Source organism: Sturnus vulgaris, chromosome 10 (assembly GCF_052056855.1).
Source record: "Sturnus vulgaris isolate bStuVul1 chromosome 10, bStuVul1.hap1, whole genome shotgun sequence".
NCBI lineage: Eukaryota > Metazoa > Chordata > Aves > Passeriformes > Sturnidae > Sturnus > Sturnus vulgaris.
The window spans coordinates 23,617,586-23,644,751 of record NC_142252.1 but is presented as its reverse complement, the minus strand read 5'-3'; the positions used below and the strand labels follow the sequence as shown (position 1 = coordinate 23,644,751).

General features: G+C 47.1%; 2 protein-coding genes across 5 annotated transcripts; one reads left to right on the top strand and one right to left on the bottom strand.

Annotated features, from left to right (window-relative positions):
* Positions 1-1,066: 1,066 nt before the first annotated feature.
* On the bottom strand, positions 1,067-10,927 carry SPTSSB (serine palmitoyltransferase small subunit B). Of its 4 annotated transcripts, none has more exons than XM_014884560.2 (2): positions 10,663-10,927; positions 1,067-2,385 (listed from the first exon to the last, which is right to left on the bottom strand). In XM_014884560.2, exon 2 carries the CDS (start codon positions 2,355-2,357, stop codon positions 2,121-2,123), a length of 237 nt encoding a protein of 78 aa, XP_014740046.1. In that variant the 5' UTR covers positions 2,358-2,385; positions 10,663-10,927; the 3' UTR covers positions 1,067-2,120. The 4 variants fall into 4 exon arrangements, with proteins under 4 accessions (XP_014740046.1, XP_014740048.1, XP_014740047.1 ...); XM_014884562.2 differs by lacking the exon at positions 10,663-10,927 and adding an exon at positions 10,276-10,616; XM_014884561.2 differs by lacking the exon at positions 10,663-10,927 and adding an exon at positions 10,561-10,584.
* OTOL1 (otolin 1) lies at positions 10,911-26,210 on the top strand. Its single transcript, XM_088170389.1, has 6 exons — positions 10,911-11,143; positions 20,717-20,787; positions 22,381-22,680; positions 24,238-24,318; positions 25,106-25,177; positions 25,324-26,210. The coding sequence occupies exons 1-6, from the start codon at positions 10,911-10,913 to the stop codon at positions 26,208-26,210; spliced, it is 1,644 nt and encodes a 547-aa protein (XP_088026515.1).
* The last annotated feature ends 956 nt before the right edge of the window (positions 26,211-27,166 follow it).

Below are 27,166 nucleotides of genomic sequence, written 5' to 3'. Positions count from 1 at the left end.
AGAGATTGTTTTCAGCCGTTTCTTTCCTTCCTAGTACAAACCTCTTGCCTAAATCCTTTCAAATTTACTTAACAGGCTGAAGAATTCACACAAAAAATGAGTTTTTACTCAGTTTTCAACTGCAGGGACCCTCCCAAAAAGCACCTGCTGATGTTTCCCTGCCACTTCCTGCACCTGCCAAAGCCAAACAAAGGGAACGGGCACAATAAGGAAGAAAAGTGCTTTGCATGGATCCCACCATGGGAGGGAATGGGAATCCTGAACAGAGCCCTGTCCACGTTCTGTTTGCCAAATGAAATGTTTAAAGAGCAATATTCCGTGGGGTGTGTGCTCCTGGGCACGGGAGCTCCAAGCTTTGCATTCCTGTAAAAAACTTTTCCTTGTGCTCTGAAAGTTGAGTTTGATGTCGTGGGGAAGAAATCCACTTTTTAAGGAATTGAAAATTAATGGGAACAGGACTGATGAGGAGGTGTCCTGGCACTCACACCATCATTTTATCTAGATGACTTTTATCTAGATGAGCAGAATCTTTGGAGATAAAATTTAAACCCACTTGGAGATAGAATTTATACCAACTTGCTAAGTAAATATTCTGCTTTTCACCTCCAACGTTGGGATTATAACTTTTGGTCTATTTTACAGACACTTTTAAGAGGACTTGGCACAGGTTTTGCCATTTTTCATCTCCTCCAGTGCTGTGTTATTACTCAAAGTGTGATTACAGCTTGGCACCTCGGATTTGCAGGTCACCAACTGTGAGAAACTGTCAGGGCAGCTCCTGTTGGAGCCCAGACCTCTCAGCTGAGCCTCAGCACACTCAGGTATTTCTTAAAGCCTTAATTTGAAGCAGATCAGAGTTGGTTTGTTTTTTTTTTTTTTTCCCTTCCAAAAACAGGAGAGGTCTTGGGCTGGAGTTCACCCCGGATCCATTTAAAGGATTCTCAACCTTTGCCCCAAAAAATTCACCACAAAATCCATCTGCCACAGTGCCAGCCTGGCCCACACACATCCAGAATATTTATGAATGAGTGGAAGACACAGAAGAGCTGAGTCACGCAGCCAGAGGTCGTTTCTGAAGAATAAAATTTTATTTTTTTTGGGCTGAAAAAACTGCATACACATGTTCAGATCTGGGCAACCTTCACCACATGTCTTCGTTTCCAAACAAACTTGTGCTTTGAAGCATGCAGGAGCCCACTGCAGCTCGAGAAAGAAGTTAAGAGGTTGTTTTTTCGTTTTTTATTTTAATCTAGAGCTGTGCAAACATCATTTGAAAGCTATTTACATTTTGCACCTCTCACTTCTACTAACAGGAGCATCAGCTGGTGGAGACGTGCAGTGTGCAGCTGTAATTTATGATTTGGCATCCACGTTTGATTTGTGTAGAGTGAAAACCAAACAAACCTCCCATTGTTCCAAAACCTCCCCACAGGCAATGGAAATAAATCAAATTTCTTCTTTGTAAAGGAGATCTCTTTAAGCTTTCCCTGCAGGTATTAAAATTTGATTTCCACTCTGGATCCTCTTCCCCTGGTGTTGATTTGCACTTTGCTGCCTTGGTGAGTGGGAGCAGCAAGAAGAGATTTGATTTTCATCCGAGAAGGCAAGAGAGCACTGAGACAGAGCAGGGCTGCTTCTTCCTGTCATCCTCACTAAACTGCAAGATGAGGTGGAGAATTCTTTTCAAAAAGGAAATATTTTAGACCACGTGAACTCAGATGCAGGAACTTAGACGTGAAAAAAGCTGGATTTAAGTTCATCCTCGTGTTGCTTTCTCTGGAAGCCTGGAAGTCAATCACCAGCCAGACACGAGCGCTCCACTCCTGCTGCATATCCTCATTTTTTATCTCCTCTAACCTGGCTGCTGGGCCGTGCTGGTAAAACTTTGAGTGTGATGAGCCACCAGAAGAGTGTCTGAGTGGAGATGGTTGGATGAGGCTGCTGGAAGTGCTGGGATCCTGTGTCACTGCAGCTGCTGTGTCCCATTCCCAGAGCGTTTATGGACGAGGGGCCGTGCTCGGTGCCTCGCTCTGCTCTCCAGGTGAAGCAAGCAGGGATTTCCTAAGAGCCAAAATCACAGAGGTGATTTCACAGAGCTGCTGGGCCCTGCTGCCACCAGCTCAGTTCAGCACCGTGCTCTCAGGCTGGGACCCGAAAATCTGCGAGAAGAATTCCAAGGCCAGGCGGACGTGGATGGGCACGAAGACGTAGGCTGTGTACACCACCATGGCCAGCACGGTGACAGTGATGGTGTGGAACATGGACTGCTCCCAGGGCTCCAGCACATAGCTGCATGTCACCAGCTGGTACTGGTAGTAGAGCCAGTACAGGTAGTCCTTCACCCTCTTCACGTCCATCTTCAGCTCCAGGGGGGTCGGAGAGCACCTGGAATGATGGGAGAGCGGGGTTAGTGTCCCATGGAACCGCTTCACAAACTCCTTTTCCAAGGTTTCAGGGCTGCCAGCTGCCCTGGACCAAAGGAAACTCGAGTTGTGCAGCTGCTGCTCTGTTATTGGAGCTGTACCAGCTGGGCATTCCCACTTCCCAGAAAAGCTGTGGCTGCCCCATCCCTGCCAGTGCCCAAGGCCAGGCTGGGGCAAGCTGGGATAGTGGAAGGTGTCCCTGCCATGGCAGGTGTGGCACTGGGTGAATAAACTCCCTTCCAACCCAAACCTTCCTGTGATTCTAGCAATTCCCACATTCCAGGAGTGTTCTCCTACTCATTCTCAATGGAAATCAGGGAAATAGGCATTTACAAAGAAAGGCTTTGGGCCAGCTTCCCTAAATATTCCATAAATTCCATATATGTTCTATAAATTCCAGAAATGTTCCATAAATTCCACAAGTGTTCCATAAATTCCACAAGTGTTCCATAAATTCCACGTATGCCCTGCAATAAAGATGATATTGAAACAACTGCTCTGTAAAAACTCCTCTGCTTACTTTTGATAATCATTTTTATCTCTCTGCAATTGTTGGGAATAAAGAAAAGCCAAGTTATGAAAGAGAAAGGGAGAAAAAGTAATCTCAGACTGCAGCAGGATTTTTTTTGCAGCTCATTCCAAAGAAATGAAAAACATTACAGATTAAAAGAGTATTTAATGGAAATTACAAGCCTAGGAAAGATTTTCCTCCTGGGTAATACCTTTATGCATTCATTGTTCCCAGCTCCACTTGGAAAAGAGAATGACTGAGCAAGAATTAAATAGGAAATAGGGTTTGCTTCCACTGTTCATTGTGAAATGTGCTTTTTGGCATTTGAAGCAATCTTTAAATGCAGGCTAAAAGCAGCTATTTAGAGAAAATAGAATGATAAGGAAGTGTACAAGGCTTTACAGAGGGATTCTGATATTTTGGGGTTTGAGGCCATTCCAAGCAGATCAGTCCATAGGGAATTCAGCAGATTTCCCTGCTGGAAATCCTCCCAATGTCCCATTTTCTTCCTACATTTGTGCTGCCTGAAATGTCAGAACAAAGATGTTTGGACACATCCCAGTCTGGTGTTCACTGTGAGTTTGGGGCCACAGAACTTTGCTGTCCCTCAAAGCAACAAATCCTAAAGGAGCACTGGGAAATTTGCAGCCTGGGCTTAAAATAATGATACAGGTCAAAAATATTCCAATATTCAGTGATTTCCTGTTCTGTTTTAGGGGGATGTGGGATTTACCAAAGGGGAAATTTCCCTGCTAATTCTCCCAAAGAGTTTCCTTCACTTCCATCTTCTCATATTTCCTAGAGCAAGAAATGCTTCTGGGGGACAGACCAACATTTGAAATTGAGCCGTGGCTGTCTCTGTGACCAACTTTTCTTTTCAGAAAGGCACCAGTGCTCTCTGGCCCGGCATGAATGGAAGCTGATTCCTTTCAGATCATTTATTTGAAGGCAGAACTCCAGGGAGAGAGGCTTAAAGCCTTGGAAATATTGAAAAACCTTCAATAAAAAAAGTGGCCCAGCTGGCAAAGTGGGACTCCCTGGGAGCCAAAAGTGTCTCTGTTGAGACTTTGTGCAAAAAGAGCAGCGTTCTCCACTGAGGGGTGAAGCCCTTTCCTGTACAGGGGGGAGGAGGGGAAGGGAGAAGGAAGTAGGGAAAATGGAGAAGGGAAAAGGGAAAAGGGAAAATGGGAAAGGGAGAAGGGAGAAGGGAGAAGGGAGAAGGGAGAAGGAGAACCTTCTCTTACATTCTCCTTCTCCAGGATTATGGGATTTCCACTGGGGTTAGGGCTGTGCTGGTTAAACTCATCCCTTCCATGGGTAAATCCCTGCTAATCCCAACCCCTGCCCAGAGAAGCTGCAAGGCTGGAGCCCTGCTGGGGCTGTTTGAGGCTCTGAGTGCCCAGAGGTGCCCAGAGCCCACCCAGAGCTGGTTAAGGACAGCCAAAGGCAGGAAAAACATCCCCAAGGCTGATTTGACTGATATTCCAGGCTGCAGCCTCACCATCATCACTTGGAGGGCCACATGAATAAAGGATGAGGCAGTTAAAGTGATGAGCAGCCCTTTGGATTTATCCAAAGCCCTTGGCACCCTTTTTCCAGCCTGGGATTTGCATTTCCCTGCAGCTCCAGCACAGCCTGGCTTCCTTTGGTTCTCCCAGGGCAGTAATTCCATCCCCAGGCACTCAGACATTGTGGAATTCCAGGAGGAACACGAGCTGCCTTCGTGCTCTGTGGTCTCCTAATAAATGATGGAGGTTGGGGTAAGTAAAAGGCAAAAGCAAATTACAGGCTGTGCCCTCACCACCGACACACTTCCCCTGCATTTCATCCAGCCTCTGCTAGCAGGGAGCTGTGCAGGGATAACACGACTCCAGCTGCATAATTTATAAAGGAAAAAACAGGAGGAGAAGGGAGAAAAATCCATTTTAAAGCAGCTGCTGAGGCAATGAGAGACAAGGCTCCCCCGTGGCACACAGATCCCCTGGGGAAGGGACAATTTGCATCCCTTTGGGCCCATTAGGAGGAATAAGGAGTAGCCCAAAAACCCCAAAAACCTCACACCTCCCTGGCTCTGTGGCAGCTTTACCCACCCCAATGAATTGCAGCAACAATCAAAGGGAATAGCAGATTACCAGGCAAACTCTGGAGGCTAAAAATCTGTATTTTAAACAAGATTCATCCTAGAGAGGCTTCACTTCCATGAGTGTGTTTTATTCTCTACAGCTGGCACTCCCACTTGAAAGGGCCCTGAGTTATTCACTCATCAGTTCCCACTATTCCAGAGCAGGAGATGATTTGTTCTTATGCAATTTTAACTCAATATTCATTTGTCTACAAATTTGGATTTAAACATTCAGTGGTGTTGGGGAAATGCCTTCCTGTTTAGAGGCCATGGGACTGTTACAGCCAGCTATGAGTGAAATGAAGAGAATTCAGCTTCTGTTAAGCAATATTCAGATTATTTTCAGCAATTGCACCTCCAAGAGGAAAAAAAAAAAAAAAGCAAGAAGAGAAACCTGTAAAGCAGCTTTTAGTGTTTTAAGTGGCTGCCTGATTTTCTTGCTTGTTGACACATGTCTCTGATTCGAGCAGCTGAAAAGATAAATCATCATCCAAATATCAAGGTTTCATTTCTAATTGGAGCATTCCTAATCTCCCGAATTTCTTTATTAATGACCTTCTTTGGCAGAGTCAGAGCCAGCTGGGAGTTAGAAGATGCCAGTGTTAAGTCCTTTAATATGTAATTTCTGCTTTCAGCAGCTGGGATTTGGGGAATTTTGGTCACATTTTTCAATCTGCAACTCTGACCCGTGGCCGGACAACTCCTGCTGGGAAATTCCTGTGGAGAGAAACATTCTTGCAAGGGAACTGGGAGAGACTGGTTTCCAAAGAATGCTTCAAAAACACTTTATGCCCTCAGCAGGAGGGGTTGGTCAAATGATACACACAGGGAAAAAGGGTTTCCAACATAGATTGAGGAAAAGTTCATGTGGAGTGGGGAAAAACAAAGCCTGGAGCTGGAAATGGGCTCATGATCATTCAACAGGTGATCTCTGCTGCTTTAAATGTAAAATAGGGGTGAGATGAGAAGGAAAAGCAGCAAACAATCAATCCATCCCCAAAATACAAATATTTAATTGGCTAAAAATGACCATTTGCTGAGAAATTGCTGGGATAGCCCAGCAGCAAGCGTGGCTGGGGTTTGCAGCATCCTGAGGGAATCCTCTCGTGCTGGAGCTTAAATAAATTCCTTCCACGAGTTCCTGAGGGGGTTCCTGTCCTGAGCACCCACACGAAGGCAGGTGCAACCAGGCAAAGTGCCAGGATGGATTTAAAGCCCTCTGATCTGTAAATAATTTTGATATTAGAAGCTGAATGGGGAATCAACTCCTTGGGATTGACACAGAAATTCTGTCTGCAGGTTACTGGTGTGGAACTGTTCTTATTTGTAGCTTCACTGTGCTCAGTGGGTTTATTCTGAATATCCTGATTTATCCAGGCCTGTCCCTCTAAATGCTGATATAATTCTGGGATGAGCCCAGTGATTTTATGCAGACTGACACCTCCAAGTGCAAACAGAACCAGGAAGGGATTCCCATTCCCATTCCCATTCCCATTCCCAGCCCATCAGGCATTTCCTTTCACGTTTTATTCAGTGAGCACCAAATGCATGAGGAATGAAGTGATCAGCAGTTGGACAGAAATTGAGATAAAGCAGCTGATTCCAAGGAATCCAAATCCCAGAATTTCTTGGGAACACCCCAGCCTGCTCCAAAGAATCCAAATCCCAGAATTTCCTAGGATTAGCACCTCAGCCTGCTCCAAAGAATCCAAATCCCAGAATTTCCTAGGATTAGCACCTCAGCCTGCTCTAGGGAATCCAAATCCCAGAATTTCCTGGGACCACCTCAGCCTGCTCCAAGGAATCCAAATCCCAGAATTTCCTAGGATTAGCACCTCAGCCTGCTCCAGGAATGCCACATCCCAGAATTTCCTGGGAACTCCTTTCCTCTGTTGTATCCCCACGGCTCTGATCCCTCATGGAGAAGCAGCTCAGCCTGGAGTTGCCTTCCCCTCCTGGCCAGCAGAGCCCTCAGGTTCCTGCAGCATTCCCACATGGATCTTTAAATTTCACCTCCAGCTTGTTCTCCCAGGGAGAAAATTCCAGACAGAATGGGAATGAGAGGAGCAGCAAGAATCCCAGCACAACTCCCACTGCAGACAAGAATGCAACTCAAAAAAACCCACCTTGACTTGCAGATTTTAATAAATAACCACCCTTGGAATTCTGGAGTGCACAGCAGAACCTGAGGGGTTTGCTGTAAAAAAAAAAAAAAAAAATCTTCCAGGAATGGAAGGGGTAAGGCTGAAAGACAAGGATACACCTCAAAAACCACCTTGACTTGCAGATTTTAATAAATAACCAGCCCTGGAATTCTGGAGGGTGAAGAAATCCTGGTTTCTCTCCCTCAACACCCTTGGCCATCCATTACAGAGCTGCAGGAAATGTAAATAAATCCCTTCCATATGTCCTGTGCTGCACCAGGATGAGGGTCTGAGCTGGGGAAATCTTCGTGCTGCACATGACTCAGCCATTCTGCATGTGGGTGAGCTGGGAAAAAAAAAATAAAAATCTTCCAGGAGTGGAAGGGGAAAGGCAGAAAGAGCGAAGGTGTTTTCAGCCCTGTTTGTGTTTTACCTCGCTCAGGACAATGAATTCCAGCATCTTTCTAATCTTTAATCCCAACTTCCTTCCTGCTGGCCCCAGTGGGAGCATGCAGGTGTTATTTTGGTTCTTTCAAGTGTTACATAGTGCACACAAGGCTCAGCACCTTTCCCTGTCCAGGAAAACTTCCTTTTACCTCTGGGACCTCCAAACCCTTCCTCGAGTGGCAGTGCCACACCTGCACAAAGTCTGACCCAAACTTCCTCGTCTCCACCTGAACCCTGACCTGCGTGTGTGCTCCTCCTGCAGCAATTCTGGCCTCCCAGAGTGGGGTTTGGGCTGGAATTCAGCTCCATCTCTGCCAGGAGCACATGGATTCTGCAGCAGGAGAATTCCTCACCAGCTTCATGGCACAGCAGCCAGGGGCTTGCTGAATTTTCTCCTTCAGCTGAGTTAAGTACACAGATGGAGTTTATAACAACGTGGAAAAGTCCTTTCAAACGAAAGCCACCAATTTTTGACCCTCAGGAAAGCAGAGCTTGATCTGCAGCACCCACGGGGATCTCCTTTGGAGAGAGGCTTCTCACCATTCAGAACCAGCAGAGCAGCTGAAGGTGGCATTGATTTCATGCCTTCGCTGTCCCCTGACAGCTGGAGGCTGCTCCCAGCAAAGCCACGGCTCTAAATAACTCAGCTGCCCCCAACTTTGCAGCCTGGCTGATTTATCAGTGCCCAATCCCATCCTTAGGCACAGGGAGAGGAGAAGATGCAGCTTCTCTGTAACAGCAACGTTCCTGGAGCAGCTCTGTCCCATTTTCTCCCAAGGCCAAATTAATTTTTCAACAATTTTCCTGTTCTTCCCTCCCCTGAAGTTTCCTCAGTTGTTTCCTTACATAAGCAGCTGCTCCTTGCAGTTTAGGTACAGGTCCCTTCCTTTCCAGCATGGTTTGGGCTCTGGGTGCTTCCCTTGTGCCAGGATTTGTACCTTGGAGCAGAACAGGGAGCAGCTCTGCCACAGAAGATGGGGAAATGGCAAATTGAATCCCAGGGAAAGGGATATAAAGTATAATTTAGGATCATGGTTTTGAACAGAACTATTGCCAAGCAAACCCTCAAATTTGGGGCTAGAGACCGGCCAGCACCAGATTTAAATTGCAAATACTTAAAAATGAAAGTTTTCAAGGAACTGTTCCAGGAGTATCTCAGAGGGGTTTTGCATTTGCTCCTGGTGGCAAACCTCAGTTCCTTGTGAGATTTTGGGACATCATCTACGTCCTTCAAAGGCTTTCAAGTTCAGGAGGTCGTGTAAACACATCAATCTATCAGTAAAATAACTGAGATGTCTGGGGCTCTAAAATAAGATGTACTTTCAGTTGTAGCCCTTATTTTATTCTGATTTGTTTGCTTTGCTCTGAGTCATTTCTGAGGCAGCTGAAAGTAGCAGCTTGGGCTGTGTGCAATGTGAGGAGGTGAATATTGTCACAGCTATTACAGGTATTAGTGGAAAATGGGACCAAACTCTTGTGCAAGTGCATCTTCCTTGAGATCCCATCAAAGGAAGCAGAGTTGCACCACTCCTGTCACTGCTCCAAGAGGGGAAAAGCAAAAATGGAGTGAGATTCTTGCAGCAGATAAGAAATAAAAAAGGGAGATGCACTTTTTTCACAGCTTTAACCCCATCTATGCAGAGGGAACAGCTTCCTTTGCAGTTCCCTTCCTCGCTGTGAGCAAACAAGTCTGGACACACAGAGCTGTTGATACCCATAAAACGAATGAAAAGCTCCATAAAATGTGGCTTGGCAGCACCCAGAGCAGAGCCCCGGCTGCCTCTCAGCCAGCTGGAGCTCGGTGTCCTGGTGCTGTGCTCTGCACCACCCGTGCTGGGTGGTTTTTTTGGGCACAGAGGGGTGGCACAAGCAGTGCCCTGGGCCCAAGCTGCTCCCCAGGCAGCGTTTCAGCATCTCCCATTCCAGCTGGAATGTTGGAATTAACTCCATGCTCCAGCTTCCCTGCTTCTCTGCACTAAACCTGCACCAGAAATCACTCCAGGCACTCATGGAATTGCTCTCAAGACACATTTGTACCATATCATTTGTACCATATTCATGAAAGAAAACCCAGCATCTCAATTCCTAAAGCATTAAAATCTACATTAAACCCCCTCAAAATTCCTTGTGCTGACTAAGCAGAGCCCAAGCATTTATTGCAGGGATTCTCCTCCATATTATCCAAGGTTTATCCAACAGGGAAGGCAGGACTTGCACCTGCTTCCCACTGAAGGCAGCCACCAGCAGCTCCAAGAAAACCGAAGAGGAAAAACTGTGCCAGCGACGAGCATTCCCAGCACAGCCACCTTCCCTTCTCCATCACCCCCCACCTATCTTCACCTTTTCACTCCGGGCTCTTGGGCTGGTTTTTGGGGAATCCCTAAGGCAAACCCATCTTCCTGCCACCTGGAAATCCCCGACTGCAGAGCTCCAGCAACAAGTCACGGTCTGGCTTGGAAGGGACCTCAAAGCTCATCTCATTCCAACACCTTGAACCGCGAGAGCCCTGGCTGGAGGCTGCAGGTGCGGCTGGAACCGCAGCAGCTCCGGTGAGGAAGGCACAGCACAGCAACCCCCGCCGGTTCTGCGGCTGCCAGCCCCGCTCCCGGGCCTTCCCCCGCTCCTTACCGAGCCACCGGGGACTCGCCGTGGCAGCGGCCGCGCTCGCCAAGGTCACCGGTCCCTGGCTGGGAGATGCTCCGGGACGCGTCTCCGCCGCGATGTCCTTGGGCGAGCTGAGCTGAGCAGGGAATAAGCACCGGGATGCGGGAACACCGGGATGGAGGAACACCGGGCTGCAGCACACCGGGATGCGGGAATACCGGGCTGCAACACACCGGGATGCGGGAACACCGGGATACGGGATACGGGAACACCGGGATGCAGCGCCCCGCGGCCCCGCGCCTCCCTCACCTCCGCTCCGCGCACCGCAGCTCCCCAGCCCGGCGCTGCCCGCGCTTAAATCCTCACCTTTCCCCCTCCCTCCTCCTCCTCCTCCTCCTCCCCGTTCCTCACCTCGCTCCCGCTCGCTCCCGTGGCCGCGCTCCCGGCCGGTCTCTCCGCCCCGCCCGCCGCCGCTGCCGCAGCCGCTGCGCTCGGGTTTGCGGCGCCGGGAGCGGGGGAGGAGGAGGAGCGGCCGAGCCGGGCTCGGGGAAACCCGTGGGATGGAGCTGGCTGGCACCTCCGGGACGCCGGCTGTTTCCCTGGAGCTCCGTGTTTCCCTGGAGCTCCGTGTTTCCCCGGCTTTTCCCTGCGCTGGCGTCATGCGGGATGCGCCAGAGCTGTCCCGCACTTCTTATCGCACCCCGCTATCGCGACAGACACCCTTCACACAGCACCCCTCCATCGCCACAGACACCCTTCACACAGCACCCCTCCATCGCCACAGACACCCTTCACACAGCACCCCTCCATCGCCACAGACACCCCTGCAGCGTCCTTATCCTGCCAAGGGTGCCGGCAGGTGCCTGCGAGCATCCCGGCCCCAAGGGAATGAGTGGGAAGGAGCTGGAGCTGCAGGAGAGGAGATTTGGGATTTGGGATTTAGCATTTGGCATTTGGGATTTGGCATTTGGCATTTGGTGTTTGGAATTTGGGATGATTTCACATTGATCCGGTCCCCCCAGGTGTCAGGTGAGGGGTTTCCAGAAAGGATAGGGATGGACAATCTGAAAATCCCGAAACCTTGTGGAACACAACGTGACCCTGCCAATCACGAGCCTCAGGTTTATTCTGTCGCAGAGATAAAAAAGCTTAATTTAGTGTCCTGCTCGCTACCAAACATCTTCTTTGGAACAGAACTTTGCAGTTTAAGTGAGAATAAACGTGTCAGAAATGCTTTTCCCCCTGGAGCAGCAGATTCCAGGCACAATCTCCCCCACTGAACAAAGCGTCGCTGCCTTCCGACCACAAAGGAACGCAAACCCTTTCGAGAGCCAGGTGTAGCAGCTGCGCTTAAAGCTTCTCTTTTCCTGTTCGAACCCATTTTTAAGAGCTTTCAAATTGCTCTTTCCCCTTTAAAAGGCGCTTGCACAAACAGAGGCGCGCAGGTGACAGAGGGGCCATCAGGATGTGACGCTTTCCAACCCAACCCGACCGTGCCTCTCTCCTCCGCTGCTGTTTTTATGGATGTTGACTGTGGAACTGATGCTTGTTTAGCCTTTGATATGAAAATATTCCCGTGCAAAGGTTTTGTTTAAAATCAGATCCATTCCTAGCTGGGAGCGGAGCCCCGCCTGTCCCGGAGCTCGGTGTTGGGTCTGGGCACGAAATCCCGGGATGGGCAGAGGCTGAAATGGCCAGAGTGGTTTTGTCGGTGATCAGCCAATCCCCTAAAAACCCTGGCAAAAGAATTTTGGGTTTTCAGGGAGCTTGTTCCACACAGCAGTTTAATTTTGGGTATTATTTCCAGGGAGGTATTTCCAGGAATTATTTCCAGGTATTATTTCCAGGTATTATTTCCAGGTATTATTATTTCCAAAGAGGAGTTTACAAAAAAACCAGAACAATCCAACAATCTCATTAAATGCACCCTGATGAACTGCCTGGCTTCTGATGGGCACAGAATCCCTGAAACTTGGAATCATTTAGGTTGGAAAAGATCTCCAAGATCATTGGGTCCAAGTGTTCCCAAAGCCACCACTAAACCCCAAATGTCACATCCCCAAAGCTTTTAGATCCCTCCAGGGATGGGGACTCCATCCCAGCTGTGCCAGGGATATTTCAGGGAGAAATTGTTCTCAAAATCCAAACTGAACCTCCCCTGGCACGACCTGGGAGCAGAGCCTGACCCACCCTGGCTGTCCCCCCCTGGCAGAGCCACAAAGTCCCCAAAATTATTCCCCAAAACCGACCAAAATTCACCTTAAAATTCAACATTCACCCAAATTCACCTGAGGTGAATTTTGGCTGGTTTAGGGGTGACTTTGGGATCATTTCGAGGTGAATATGACTGAACTTTGACGTGAATTTTGAGGTGGATTTGGGTAAACTTTGAGGTGAATTTTGGCCAGTTTTGGGGATAATTTGGGGATATTTTTGAGGTGAATTGTTTAATTTGGGTGAATTTTGAGGTGAATTTTGGGGAAATTTTTAGGTGAATTTCTGGGGGAATTTTTGACATTTTGGGGGAATAAAAAAATTAAATCCCCAATCCCCCTTTTCCTTAGGCTGAGGTTCTTCCCATCTCCCTCAGGAATTTTCCAGCCCTTTTCCCAGCTCCCCCAGGAATTTTCCAGCCCCTTTCCCATCTCTCTCAGCCTCTCCAGGGGCTCCAAACCCTTGACCCCCAGGTGAGATCAGCAGTTGTTGTGGAGGAAGGTTCAGTGTTGTATAAATTTGCCTTTGACACGCTCTGGCTGATCAATTGGAGAAGGATTTGCCTGACAACGAATTTCAGATTTGCTGATAATCCAGTTTTGTTTGCCTTGAGACAAGGCAGGGCTGCCAGGCCCCGCTGGTGTTTCCAGAGGGAAGAACCTCTGGAGTCAGAACTGATTGAATTGAGGATTAAAAGCTCTTTTCTGAGAAGTAGGACAGGGTTTAATGGAAAGGAGGCTGAGGTTTGATTTATCAGTGCCTGCTGGAGAGGGAGGAAAGGCTCTGCTTCCTTCCCTGACTCAGGAGAAGCCTCTGGCTTGTCCCTTGCAGGGAATGAAAATCAAATTAATGAAACAGGAACAAAAAATGAACCAAAAAAACCCCCAAACAAACAAACAAACAAAAACTTTTGAATTAACTTTTCTATTACGGCAGAGTTTGAAAAGGAGAGACTTCATGTGGGTAAATAAATTTATTTATGAACTTTTTATGATCCTTCTGCACTGAGCAAAGGAGCCCCAAAACCTCCCAATGCCTTAAAATCAGGCCTAGAAAATAAAAGATGAGGAACACAACTGCATTAAATTGCCAATTTCCTCAGGGTTACCATCCTCCTGCTCCAGACCTGCTTGAACCTCAGCCTTCCCTGAAAGCCCCGTGCTTGTCATGGTAAAAAATCAGACCAAATTACCTGTATAAAGCAGATAAAAATATGGGAGTTTGTTTCCTTGTCTGCCCGGGGGCTGCTGCTCTGGATGATCTGCTCCTTTCCTGGTTTGGCCCCTGGGGATTTGTGTTAATTATTGCTGGGGATTCCAGCTCGGTTTTGGCTCCTGCAGGAAACATCCAGCTCAGCCCCTGGAGACAGGAATAAAATCCCTGCCCTGCCAGAAAGGCCAATGTGGCATTTCTAGAACCTGGGAATATTTCCTGAGCCTTTGGGCTCTGTCACAACCCTGAGGGAATATTTTACAACAGGCTCTTCCCAGCCTGAAGCACTGGAGGGTTTTCCAGAAAATCCAATTTCATAGAATCCCAGAATTTGGGTTGGAAGGGGCTTTAAAATCACCCAGCCCCACTCCTGCCATGGCAGGGACAGCTCCCACTGTCCCAGGGAACTCCAAATCCCAATGTCCAGCCTGGCCTTGGGCACTGCCAGGGATCCAGGGGCAGCCACAGCTGCTCTGGGCACCTTCCCCACCTTGACAGGAAGGAATTTCTCCCTAAAATCTGATCTGAGCAGATTGAGGATGTTCCTGCAAACCCAACCAAGCAACAGCCTGAACTCTTTTCATTTTCCAGCAGTGGGAGATCTGGATGTGCTTTTTTCAGATCTTGTCTGGCTGGTGAGTCTGTCTTGATTAATGGCAAGGAAACTTCCAGGGTCAGCATGGATTTTGGCAGAGTTTGCAGAATATTCTGGGCAGAGGTGATGCTCTGGCTGAGCCTGAGATTGTTGTGCTGCTAATTGTGTTGCAGAGTAATTTGGTGTGTGGTGATCCTGTCACCCTCCCCTGACAAAACCGCAGTTAAAGCCGACCTGACAAATTAGAGAACAACCCTTTTATCTAATGAAGGACAAAGCCACCAGCACTGCGGGGTGGGGGTGACAACCCTCTGTTTGTCACCGTGTGCTCCAGGGGCCACCACAGCTCCTGTTCTGGGGATCGGTGGCTCTGCAGTGAGGCAGGAGAGGCTCAGTGGTGGCAGCAGTGGCCGGGTCTGATCCTCCCTCCTGCCGTGATTTCCTCTGGAATTTTGTGCCAGATAAGTTCCGTGGTTCCTTCTGAGAAATTCTGTTTTATGGGGATCTGTTCATGTGTGGCATTGGGTGATTTAGGATTATTTATCAGCAGCCTCGTTCTCAATATCAATATCAATATCAATATTAATTAATGTTCGGCTGCAGGAGGGGCTGGGTGGAATTCTGGGATCAGGAACAAGTAATTAGAAGATAAAGGAATAATCAGCTTGGAGAACAAGGGCTGGGCAGGATCTCCAGTCCTGGCTGAGTCACATTTTCACATCTCTGCTTCCTGCTCTGTCCCTTGACCAATCTTAAATTGCTCCAGCCAGGCTGGACTCTGGATCAGCAAAGTGTGTGATCTCCTGGGATAACTGGGATAACTGGGATAACTAACTGGGATAACTGGGATAACTGGGATAACTGGGATAACTGGGATTTGTTCCTGACCTGGAGATCCCAACGTGGCCATGCTCCCACCCTCACTGGGATATCAGGTGGGAATCCCCATCCCACAGCTGGGAATGCCTGGGTTGCTCCCGGAGTGTTCCAGAGGCAAATCCAGCTGTTTTGGGAGGTTTGAGTTTCCCTCTGGAGAAGGAATCCCAGAGTTTGGGGTGTTCTGGGAGGAATCACCCATTGAACAGATCCCACTCTTGCTGGAGAAGATTTTCACCTGGAGAAGGGTGAACTTTGAGACCAACCAGGGAAATTTCCTTAAAATGAGGAATTCTTCCCATACATGGATTTTTTTTTTTTTTTTTGTTTGTTCCCCCCTGTATAGGTTACTGCTCCCAATGCAAACAGGTTTGAGCAGTGCAGGTCTCTCAGAACCTTGATTTTTATGTTCAAAAAACTCTATTTTGGGAATTTATCCCGGGAAAATGTTTGGTTTAGAGCATTGTGCCTGTCCTGGGTGGATCCTGTGGGGATTCCAACCGGGATATTCCCTGGAAAAATCAGGATATTCCCTGGAAAAATCCAGGATATTCCCTGATTTTTGTGCTTCAGCTACAAACCCATCCCTGGCAGAGCTGTTGGGAGCTCCTGGAGCTCCCTCTTGTGCTGAGCCTCACCTGGAGCAGCATTTTCCGTGTTTCCTAAAACCTCCCGTGTTTTCCTTCTCCATCCCTGCTCCTCCCCCGAACCCCCTTTTGCTGCCCCCCATTCCAGCAGGAGGTGACATCTGGCACAGCTGGCACCGCAGCTGGAGGCTCTGTCCCCTCCGAGGAACCCGAGGAATCCTTCCCACCTCAGCACCTTTTGCTCCTTCTCCCTTTCCAAGGGGAAAACAAGAGATGGAAATGAAAAACAAGAGATGGAAATGAAAAATAAGAGATGGAAATGAAAAATACGGAAATGAAAAATATGAGATGGAAATAAAAATAAGAAATGGAAAACGAGAGATGGAAATGAAAAATAAGGAAATGAAAAACAAGAGATGGAAATGAAAAATAAAGAAATGAAAAATACGAGATGGAAATGAAAAATATGTGATGGAAATGAAAAATACGGGATGGAAATGAAAAATAAGGAAATGAAAAACAAGAGATGGAAATGAAAAACAAGGGATGGAAATGAAAAATAGGAAATGGAAAATGAGAGATGGAAATGAAAAACAAGGGATGGAAATGAAAAATAGGAAATGGAAAATGAGAGATGGAAATGAAAAATAAGGAAATGAAAAATATACGATGGAAATAAAAACTAAAGGATGGAAATGAAGTCACTCTGCTCCTGCCCTAATCCTGGTGGCATTCCTGGTGGCATTCCTGGTGGCATTCCTGGTGGGATGTCCTGTGCAGAGCCAGCAGTTGGACTTTAATGATTTGTTCCAGCTCAGGATATTCTGTGATTGGAGTCAGGAGATCTAAAAAAATACCATTCATTTTACAATTAATTACGATTTATTGCTATTATTCATCCCCCTGTTTATTTTTTGGAGATATTTTGCTGCCTCTGCTGCTGCTTCTGGGTGAGTTGCAGAGGAGCTGGAGAGTTTTAGGCATCTCTTCCAAAGAAATCAGTGGGAATCTTTTTTTAGTGCACATCCAGAGCCCTTGCAGCGAGTTTGTAGATCAGAAAAAAAAAAAATAAAATTCTCATTCTCCTTTGCTTTTTAATTCCCTAAATACCACAAACTCCCCAAATTCTTCGAGTCCAGCACACAGAGGCTGTTTTATTCCCAGATTTTTGCTTCCAGCTGTGATTTGAAGGTGCTGCATCACTTTGAACTGTGCTGGAACCCTGGCTTTGATTACACAGCCCGGATTTGCCAGAGCCGAGAAGAATTTGGGTGAAAGGAAAGCAAAGCTTTCCATTTCCTTATTATTTCCTTATTTCCTTAATTTCCTTTATTTCCTTATTTCCTTATTATTTACAAGGAGTGTTGCAACACCTGCCGAGGTGAAATCACCTGCGAATTGAACTCTGTGCCACAGGATCCTCTCCTGAATTAAATCTCGGAGCCCTTTGTCTCCTAAAATGCTGATAAAACGCTGTTAAAAATGTGGGGAGTTGGCTGCTGGAGGGATTTGCCGGGATTAAAGGAGGATTCCAGAGGTTTTACTGGGGCTGGGGGAGGGAATGACAGCCCTGCCCCAAGGAAGGAGCCACTGTCACCTCCAGCCTGGAATTCCAGCCCCTCCTCAGCCACTCATTTTTCTCTGAAATCTGGCACTGGGCACAAAGAGGGCAAGAAAACAACAAAAAAAAACCAAAGCCAAGGCTCTTGAGGGTGGTTTTGTTTCCCAAACAAATAAGGAAAAGAAGGAAAAAAAAGGAAAAAAATGAAAAAAAGGAAAAAAAAAAAAGGTGTCCATGACATCCTGGGGCTGCCTCACAAAGGGAGACCCCGGTGCAGAAGGGGAGCCAGGGAATTTTATCCCTTTTCCCTTTTGCCTTTCTCGAGTTCCCAGAGGAGACAAAGGATGCTTTTCTTAGCCCAGACCTCGGGACAAAGGAAATCCTGGAGCAAGGTTTGGGATAACACCTGAGGGAATATGTTTTACATCCCAAAAAAGTTTTAAACCCCAGCCCCAGTGTGGGAGTTGAGCCCAGAATAATTCCTGAGCTGTAATTCTGATGTCTCCCATAAATAACTGCGTGTTTCTGGTGGTTAAATCTGCATTTCAGGATTCCAGAGACTGGAATAGGCACCAGGAAATTCTTAAATAATTCCCTAATCAATTATTTTTGGGAAATAGAAGCTTTTGGATCTCCTAGCCAGTAAATTTAAAGGGAAATAAATCCCAATTTTGGGGATTTGGACCAATATTTGGTACAGGGGTTGTGGGATCCACTGGCACAGACTGGTGCAGGTTTTCCCCATCTCATCTTCCCCCAGTATCTGAATTTTAGTAACACCAAATGTAATGAGACTGAATTTACAGGGAGATTATTTTATCTCTCTGAATCCAATGGAAATCCCTATGAATGTATTTTCTCTGGCCAAGTATTTAAAATCCGACATGAACCATTGCTCTTTTTCTGTGTAAATGAAATATTTTTTACCCCACGCAATATTTAAAGTTCTCATTCCAAATGAATCCCCTCTAGCCCTCAATTTAAGCTGAAAACAGAACAATTATGAAGCAAAACCCAAAGATTATTTTCGCTTTTGTTTTGCTTCTCTCAAGTATTTAATTCACAATTTGATCATTTGGGGAAAAAAAGTGAATTACCATAAATTTGCTCTTAATAAAGGGAATTTCATTTTTGCTCTCATGATCCCATAGAGCTTTTTCAAATTTTTCTCATTCCACACTCCCAGCTCGGGGAGGCCAAATCTGAATTTTAAATACAGAAACCTGGACCTTGCAGAAATAAATGGACAAAATTCCTTCTCCTTTGGGTCCTCACTGTCCAGATAAATTCCCTGTGAATCTGGTACCCGGTGAGTTGAGACAGGAGCATCCCTAAATCCCCAAAAACTGCTCTGGGGGAGAGCCACAACTCCCAAGCAGCATCCCAGGGTTGGGTTTTCTGGGATTTCAGGGACACCTTGTTCTTTCCAGGGGATTTAAAATCCCAGGATTTAAGGGAAGGATTTGATTTTCTGGGATTTCAGTGTCACCTTGCTCCTTCCAGGGGACTTCAGATCCCAGGATTTGAGGGAAGGATTTAACTTCTTGGGATTTTAGTGTCACCTCACTCCTTGCAGAGGATTTTCCAATCCCAGGGTTTGAATTTCTGGGATTTCAGTGTCACCTTGCTCCTTCCAGGGGATTTAAAATCCCAGGATTTGAGGGAAGGATTTGATTTTCTGGGATTTCAGTGTCACCTCGCTTCTTCCAGGGGATTTAAAATCCCGGGATTTGAGGGGAGGGTTTGGTTTTCTGGGATTTCAGTGTCACCTCAATCCTTGCAGGGGATTTTTCCAATCCCAGGTTTTTGTTTTCTGGGATTTCAGTGTCACCTCACTCCTTCCAGGGAATTTAAAATCCCAGGATTTGAGGGAAGGATTTGATTTCCTGGGATTTCAGTGTCACCTCAATCCTTGCAGGGGATTTAAAATCCCAGGATTTGAGGGGAGGGTTTGATTTCCTGGGATTTCAGTGTCACCTCAATCCTTGCAGGGGATTTAAAATCCCAGGATTTGAGGGAAGGGTTTGATTTCCTGGGATTTCAGTGTCACCTTGCTCCTTCCAGGGGATTTAAAATCCCAGGATTTGAGGGAAGGGTTTGATTTCCTGGGATTTCAGTGTCACCTTGTCCTTGCAGGTGACTTTGCCACCCCCCCTGGTCTCCCCTGCAGGCTCTCATTGGCCAGGGCAGCAGCTGGGATAAAATAAAACCGATTCTCTCCCAAAATAAGATTTCCTTTTTCCAGGTGCCAAGGAGGGGGCGTCCTCCTGGGAGCAGGAGCGTTTGTAAGGTAGGAGAGAGTCATAGAATTTATATAAAATAAATATAATAAAATAAATTAATAAAAAAAAAAAGATTTGTCTCCAAATGTATAATCAATGTATAACTGCATGAGGATTAGGGTTTTTCTTTCCTCACACATCTAAGAGCTAGAAATAATTAAACAAGATAAAGTGCAGTCATCTTCCTGATATTTAAAACTGATGGATTGGGGTTAAATTCCTGTTGTGAACTGGAATAACTGGAATTTTAGGGTGCAAATGTATTATTACCATCTTATTATGGGAAATATGTTCATAATTAGTAGATTTTTAGATCAAATTAAATGTAGATGAATTTTAGGAATTCTATGACACTGCAGCAAAGTTTAATTCTTATTTTTTTATCCACTGTGAATTATAATTTTAGTTGGAGGATTCCAATGGATGATTTTGTATTCAGTGGTGGTGAATTAATGCAATGAAAAAGTCCAAAATTTCAATTTTATTTAGGTACATTTATTTAGAATCACAGACTGGTTTGGGTTGGAAGAGACCTTAAAGCCCATCTTGTTCCAACCCCCTGGCATGTAAAAAAAATCCTAAAATAATTTTTTAAGAATAATTAATGTAGGAACAGCCTTGCCCATTAAAATGAAAATCTCTTTAGCGATTCCTTGCTCTGAGGATTTAATTTTTTCAGGCTGGGGAGGGATAATTTGGTTATTAATTATGTTTTTCCAGTGTTTGACAGCAATCCATCAGTCTGGCTGCAGAACTGGAGAGTGCCTGGGTTTGGGGCTTGTGATGTGTGACAGGAAAACTTAGGAAAGGTTTGGATTTGAAAACTGAATTAGAATTTCCTCATAAAGTTAATTAAATCCCTAAAATCTCTGGGGGGGGGGGTTGTGTGTAAAAAATGAGTTTATTTACTTATCTCCAGCTGTTACAGGATGCTCCTGTGTGAGAATATTGTTCAAAAGGAGAATTTGGGGTTTTTTTCCTCTTTCCAGGCAGGAGATGATCCTTTTTTCTCCTTTTATTCCTCTTTTTTTTTTTTTTTTTTTCTCCGTTTTTTTCTCCTTTTTTTTTCTCCTTTTTTTTTCTAATTTTTTTCCCCTTTTTTTCCCCCCTTTTTTCTCCTTTTTCTTTATGTCTGCAGCTTCAGGCTCTGGCTGCTCCCTGGTGCTGAGCATCTCCCTCCACAGCAACTTCCCAGGAAAACTCTTCATGGTAAGGCTGGCAGGGGAAAAAAAAAAAAAAAATCTCAGCCTTGGACAAAAAAACCCCAAACCTGAGCATGGAATCCCATTCTAATTAAACACACTCATGGAGAAGGGATAATTTATGGATAATTTATCCTTATGGATTGAATGGTCCCCATGGGCAACCACTGGGGGTTTTATGTGGGGAATCCATTTTCTATTAAATAATTTAATTTTGAGTGAAAATGGAGAGAAAATAAAAATAAAATAAAACAGATTTCCCCTCTTTCCTCTAAACCAGAACAGTTAGAGATGGAAATGTTCTGATCCAGGCCCCAAATGCCTGGTTTGGAGCTGGATCTCCTTTTGCCTTTTGGATGACAGGGATGGGGGGGTCTCTCCTGGAGCTCTGGGAATGCTCTGGCTCCTGAGGAAGGTTGGGTTTCAGCTTCAGCAAGAAAAGGGGCTCTGTTCCATTTGCTTTTACAGGTGGGGACCCTGCTTTAAAAAAAGGAACAAAGGTGCTTTTTGTGATTTTTTTTTTTTTTTTTTGGTGAGTCACCTGAGAGGCATCACCTGGCCTATAGGAAAACCTCACCCTTCTGCCTTTGTCCTTTCTTCCTGGGCCAGCTGAATCAACACTTTAAAAATAAAAAGAGCAGATGTGAAAGTTTGCACTAAAAAAAAAAAAAAAAATCCAGAAAATCATGCAGAAAGAAAGGAAAAAAAAAATCAAGATAAAAATTTTGGTATATGTGATATTTGATTCTAAAGTAGCTGAGTTTGGAAAACTCAGTGTTTTATTTTGTTTCCATTTATTCTTGTAGAGAAAAGCTTTTTATTGTGTGTAGTTGTGCTGGACTCTGAAATCATTATGGAATTCTGTCCATATCCTTCCAGGACCTAAAGGGGGGTCACAAGAGAACTGGATATGGAGTGATAGGATAATGGGAATGGCCTGGACATGAGGAAGGGCAGGGTTGGATGGGATTTTGGGAAGGAATTCCTGCCTGGGAGGGGGGGGAGAGGCTGGGATGGAATTCCCAGATTTGCTGTGGCTGCCCCTGGATCCCTGGCAGTGCCCAAGGACAGGCTGGACATTGGGATTGGAGCAGCCTGGGATGGTGGGAGGGGTCCCAGGGATGGAATGGGAATGGATTTAATGTCCAGGGATGGAGTGGGATGGGATTTAAGGTCTAGGGATGAAGTGGTTTGGGATTTAAAGTCCAGGGATAGAATGGGAAGGTATTTAAGATCCAGAGATGGAATGGGATGGGATTTAAGATCCAGGGATGGAGTGGGATGGGATTTAAAGTCCAGGGATGGAGTGGGATGGGATTTAAGGTCCAGGGATGGAGTGGGATGGGATTTAAAGTCCAGGGATGGAGTGGGATGGGATTTAAGGTCCAGGGACGGAGTGGGATGGGATTTAAGATCCAGGAATGTAATGGGATGGGATTTAAGGTCCCTTCAACCCAACCTGACCTTGATCCTTCCCCAGGATGGGGCAGCCACCACTTGTCTGGGAAAGCAGAGCCACGCTCCCCTCCTGGTGGTGTCGTTTGGGGCATGGCCAGAGGGTGCAGAGCAGGGATTTTGGTGTGTCCGTGTTTCCCCACAGCTGCTGCCATGTGGAGCTGCCCGGGGCCCCTCCCGCTGCTGCTGGCGCTCGCCGTTGTCCCCGCACACGCTGCCCTGAAGGTGACCCCAGCTGTGCTCTACACCAAACCCAAACCTTCCCAGGCAGCAGCTCCTCCCCAGGCTGTCCCAGGGAAATCCCCGTTCCCAGGAGCCGGGTTCCCCACGCTCTTGCCCTTGGAGAATTCCACGCTGGACTCGGCCGAGCTCTTCTTCAACTGCTGCGACTGCTGCCCGCCCGCGGTGGGACCCCGGGGCTGGCCAGGGCCACAGGGACCCCCAGGTGTGCTGAGCCCCTCTCTGCTGGGCTGCAAACACCACACCCAGCTGCTCTTCCTGCAGGAAATCATTTGGCACGATCCGTGCAGGTCGCGGGGGAAAATCCCAGCAATGGGCAGCTCTTCCCTGCGGCAGCTCCCTGGGACAGGGAACGGCTGGAGCTGTGCCAGGGGAGGTTGGGGTTGGGTGTTTGGATTTTAGGGGAAGGTTCTTCCCCCAGAGGCACTGCCCAGGCTCCTCAGGGAATGGTCTCAGCCCCAAACCTGCTGGAGATCCAGGAGAGTTTGGACATTGCTCCCAGGGATGCCCAGGGTGGGATTGTTGGGGTGTCTGTGCAGGGACAGGGCTTGGACTGGAGGATCCTTGGGGGTCCCTTGCAGCTCAGGACATTCTGTGACTCTACAATTCTATGGAATGTGGGATGTGACCGTGATTTGTGTCAATCCAGAGCAGAAAAGGCCGTGTCAGCCACAGCCTGGAAGTTACAAACCACCAGTGTGAGTGGGGATTCCTTGGGGCCACACTGGTGTGGGACTGTCCCAAATCCCTGCTGGCAGGAGAATCCTCAGTTCTCTGCCCTGCCCTGATCCCCTTGGATTCACAGCTTTAATTCCATATTCACTTCAACCATGGCTTTATGATCCCCCAAACCTCCTTCAAGCATCTTTACTGAATGTTTCTTTATTTTTTCATTTTTTCCCCCATTGCAAAAGAGGAAATTAAAAAAAAAAAAAAAAAAAAAAGGGTTCAATTTAAAAAATAAAGAAATGAATAAAGCACAAGAAGCAGCTCTCTATAAAGGATCTAAATCTTTAATAAAGTACACTTCATGTCTTCTTTCTACTGCTAAAATACATATCCACACCTAATTCTGCTCTAATGAATAGTGCATTATCTGCAAAAATTCACTTTAATAGCACTAATATTGGGAACGGGAACTATTCATCTGAGGAAAGGTGGGAAAATCATGAAATAATTGTCCTTTAATCCAATGCACTCCAGGGATTTTCACTCCTCATGGCCTGGGAACAGCTGGCTCATGGAAATTGTGGTGTAGAGGGAGTTTGATCTCTCATCTCTTGATGAAAAGGCCTTGTGGTGATGGAAGGTGCCACAATCTGCTCCCAGACAGGCACTGGGAATCTCTGGATTCCCAAGGGGATGGAAAAGGGGAAGGATTTCAATCTCTCCTTTCTGCAGGCTCCCCTTCTACTTTTGCAGAATTAATTCTCCTTAAGGAAAGGGACCATTCCAAAGCTGTGGCAGCTCCTTGGATGTGCTCAGATATTAAAGACAGATTAATTTCTGATGGTTTATGAACCTCTGAGCCCCTGTGGCACTGAGGCAGCTCAAAGCTGGTTTTTAAAAGTCTTTAACTGCGGCCCAGAGTGAAATGCAAAGCTGTGAGATTTGATGATGTCAAATCAAGCAAGCAGCTCTTCCCAAGGTGATGGAATCACCTCATACACACTCCTCAATGCCACATGGCTCAGGTATTGATGAAAATGTTATTTAGAAGTTAAACCTTGGAGTTACTGAGATGATTTTGTTGATTTTACAGGTCCCAAGGGGGAGAAGGGAGATGCTGGGCTGCCAGGAACTCCTGGCCCTCAAGGTCCAAAAGGCTCTAAAGGAGAAAGAGGTAAACCAAGCTACTGGAAAATACTGTTGTCTTCATAAAATACCACAAAATTATTAAAAAACCATATTTTTCAAAGCAAAAGCAGATTGCTGCTATGGATTGAGCCTTGGAGAGGTTTAGCTGGCATCAGTGCAGGGACAGGAACTCAGGTGGTGGCAGTGTTTGTTCAGGTGGAATAGCAGCAGCTGCTCATAAAAATCTCACTTGAAAATTCTTGTTCTGAGCAGGAATTGAAAATCTGGGCTCAGTTTGTTTTGGATTAAGACAGAAGCAGGAGAAAGCCACCATGGAAGCTGCGTGCAGGTGTGAAATCTGCATTTCAATTCCAATATCTCAGGGAAAAGAACTTCAGTGAAGCTGCTGAGCAATCATTATCCTGAAAGGAAATCCTGCCCTTCGTCTGGGGCTTGGAGCAGCTTTATCCTGACAGGCTGTGGAGGATCCCCCGGGCTCCCAGCAGAGGAGTGTGGTGCTGCTGGGGCACTGCAGCCCCTCAGGCATTGATTTATTCCTGGAAAAGGTTTCTGGCCGCCCTGGAATGAGGAATGCAGAGGTGTCACCTTCTCCATCTTCCATTAAACAGCAGCAGGGGCAGGAATCCTGGAGTGAGCTGCAGCTCGGGGCTCTGGGGTCCAGCTGAGGCTCCCGAGCTGTTCCCTCAAACCCCAAACTCTGTTTTATTAATGAAATGAGGGACACACACAAAGATGGTCCCAGCAGTGATGTTTGCTGTGCTGCACACACCAGCACCCCAATTAATTCATTAATTCATTCATTAATGTCCTAGGAGGAAAAGGGGATCAAGGGGAGCGAGGAGCGAGTGGAAGCCCCGGTTATCCTGGGAAACCTGGGCTGCAAGGTAGGTCTGGAAAATCCAGGATTGCTCCGGCCTTGCCCTCTGCTCTGGGTTTTACAACAGCATGGAAGGACCAACCCCTGTGGATGATCCTTCCGTCTCCAGAGCAATCCCCTTTTGTTGTTTTTAATCCTCTTTTCCCCCCCCAGGTGAAGCTGGAGCCAAAGGCAATAAGGGCAACTACGGCTTCCCTGGCCTGAAGGGACAAAAAGGAGCTAAAGGGGACACCTGTGACAATGGCACCAAGGGAGACAAAGGGGACAGGGGGGATCCTGGAGAGCCAGGAATGGGCGGAGAACAGGGGGACAAGGGAGAAAAGGGGGACACGGGGGACAAGGGATACTGTGGGGAGCCGGGGGGCAGAGGGGCCAAGGGAGACAGAGGGGAAGGGGGCACCAAGGGGGAAAAGGGCAGCAAAGGGGACACGGGCACCGAGGGCGGCCGGGGGGCGACGGGCAAGCAGGGAGAGAAGGGCGAGCAGGGCCAGAAAGGTGACAAAGGGGACCTGGGCACGGCGGGGCCCAGCGGGCCCAAGGGCGAGCCGGGCCCCAAGGGCGGCCGAGGCGCCCCGGGCAGGAAGGGAACGCGCGGGGCCAAGGGCGGCTGTGGGGACATCCCCAAAGCGCCACGCTCGGCCTTCAGCGCGGGGCTGTCCAGGCCCTTCCCTCCTCCCAACGTGCCCATCAGGTTTGACAGAGTTTGGTACAACGAGCGCCGCGATTACGACCCCGCCACGGGCAAATTCAACTGCAGCGTGCCCGGCGCCTACGTCTTCTCGTACCACGTCACCGTGCGCGGCCGCCCGGCGCGCCTCAGCCTCGTGGCCAGCAGCAGGAGGGTGGCCAAGGCCAGGGACACCCTCTACGGCCAGGACATCGACCAGGCCTCCTTCCTCACCATCCTCAAGCTGAGGGCGGGCGACCAAGTGTGGCTGGAGGTTGGGAAGGACTGGAACGGGCTCTACGCCGGCGCCGAGGACGACAGCGTCTTCACGGGGTTCCTGCTCTACCCCGATGGCTTTGAGGTCGTTCTCTGAGTTGAGGGTGTGAGGGTAACCCTGGGGAATGGCTTTGCCCTCTGGGTGGGTCGCTGTAGGGCAAGGGAGAGGGGAGAAAATACAGCAACACGGGTTTGATGCAGAAAGCAGGAGAAGCGATTGGTTGCAGGAGTAGGCACGTTTTTATAGACTGCAGAGAATAAGATCAAGGTTCAAGGAAGGCAACACTTTTTGTCAACGTGTTTTTACTAAAACATCACTTTCCTCACGCACTCCTCCTGTCCACACCGCCAGGTGCTAAACTTCACTATTATTATTTTTTTTAATTTTTTAAACTTCATTATTAACTTTGCTAAACTTTGTTATTAATCTTTTCCTTTCCGTTTTCCTTTGAATATCTTGGGAAAACTCAGACTGTTGTTTTCCCTGGTTCTCACCAGCATCCACATGGGTGTGAGAGGAGCAAAGGGCAGCACCTTGGTTTAGTTGTTATTTTGGTGATGTTATTTTGGTGATGTTTTATATTTACAATGTATGGGTTAGCTGGAAGAAGTCACACATCCTTTGTGCATTGTCCAAGCACCGACAGGAGCAGTATTGGGAAGGGCATTTCCCAGCACAGGTTGTAATTAGAATATTCAAATCATGGAATACAACTCCTCCCCAGCTCCTGCAGTCATGCATGGTCCAAACTCCCTCTAGGAATCAGTTCTGATCACCTCTGATTCTGGTAAAAATGCCAGGGTTTGATTTATAGAGCTCAGCCAGATGAAAACATGAGCAGTAGGTTCCTTGAAATCACCTGAAACAATTGGAATTTATCTCTCTTTTATCCTTGAATCAGTATTAATTAGTGCTTTAGTCTTGGCCATAAATTATAGAAAAATTTATCTAAAAGAATATTAGATCAGTGTAAAAAACCCCTCCTAGCTCTTGTTCTTCAACAAAAATAAATCTGAAACTTTCAAAAGAAGCTGAGAGATGAATATTTTATT

Coding starts and splice junctions, on each gene's coding strand:
- SPTSSB (XM_088171081.1), bottom strand. CDS start 2,956: ATGATTATCAAAAGTAAGCAGAGGAGTTTTTACAGAGCAGTTGTTTCA. Junction 2,386..2,756: donor CTGGCCCAAAGCCTTTCTTT/GTAAATGCCTAT, acceptor CCATCATTCCAG/GTGCTCTCCGACCCCCCTGG.
- OTOL1 (XM_088170389.1), top strand. CDS start 10,911: ATGCGGGATGCGCCAGAGCTGTCCCGCACTTCTTATCGCACCCCGCTA. Junction 20,788..22,380: donor TCCCAGGAAAACTCTTCATG/GTAAGGCTGGCA, acceptor GTTTCCCCACAG/CTGCTGCCATGTGGAGCTGC. Junction 24,319..25,105: donor AGGCTCTAAAGGAGAAAGAG/GTAAACCAAGCT, acceptor TTAATGTCCTAG/GAGGAAAAGGGGATCAAGGG.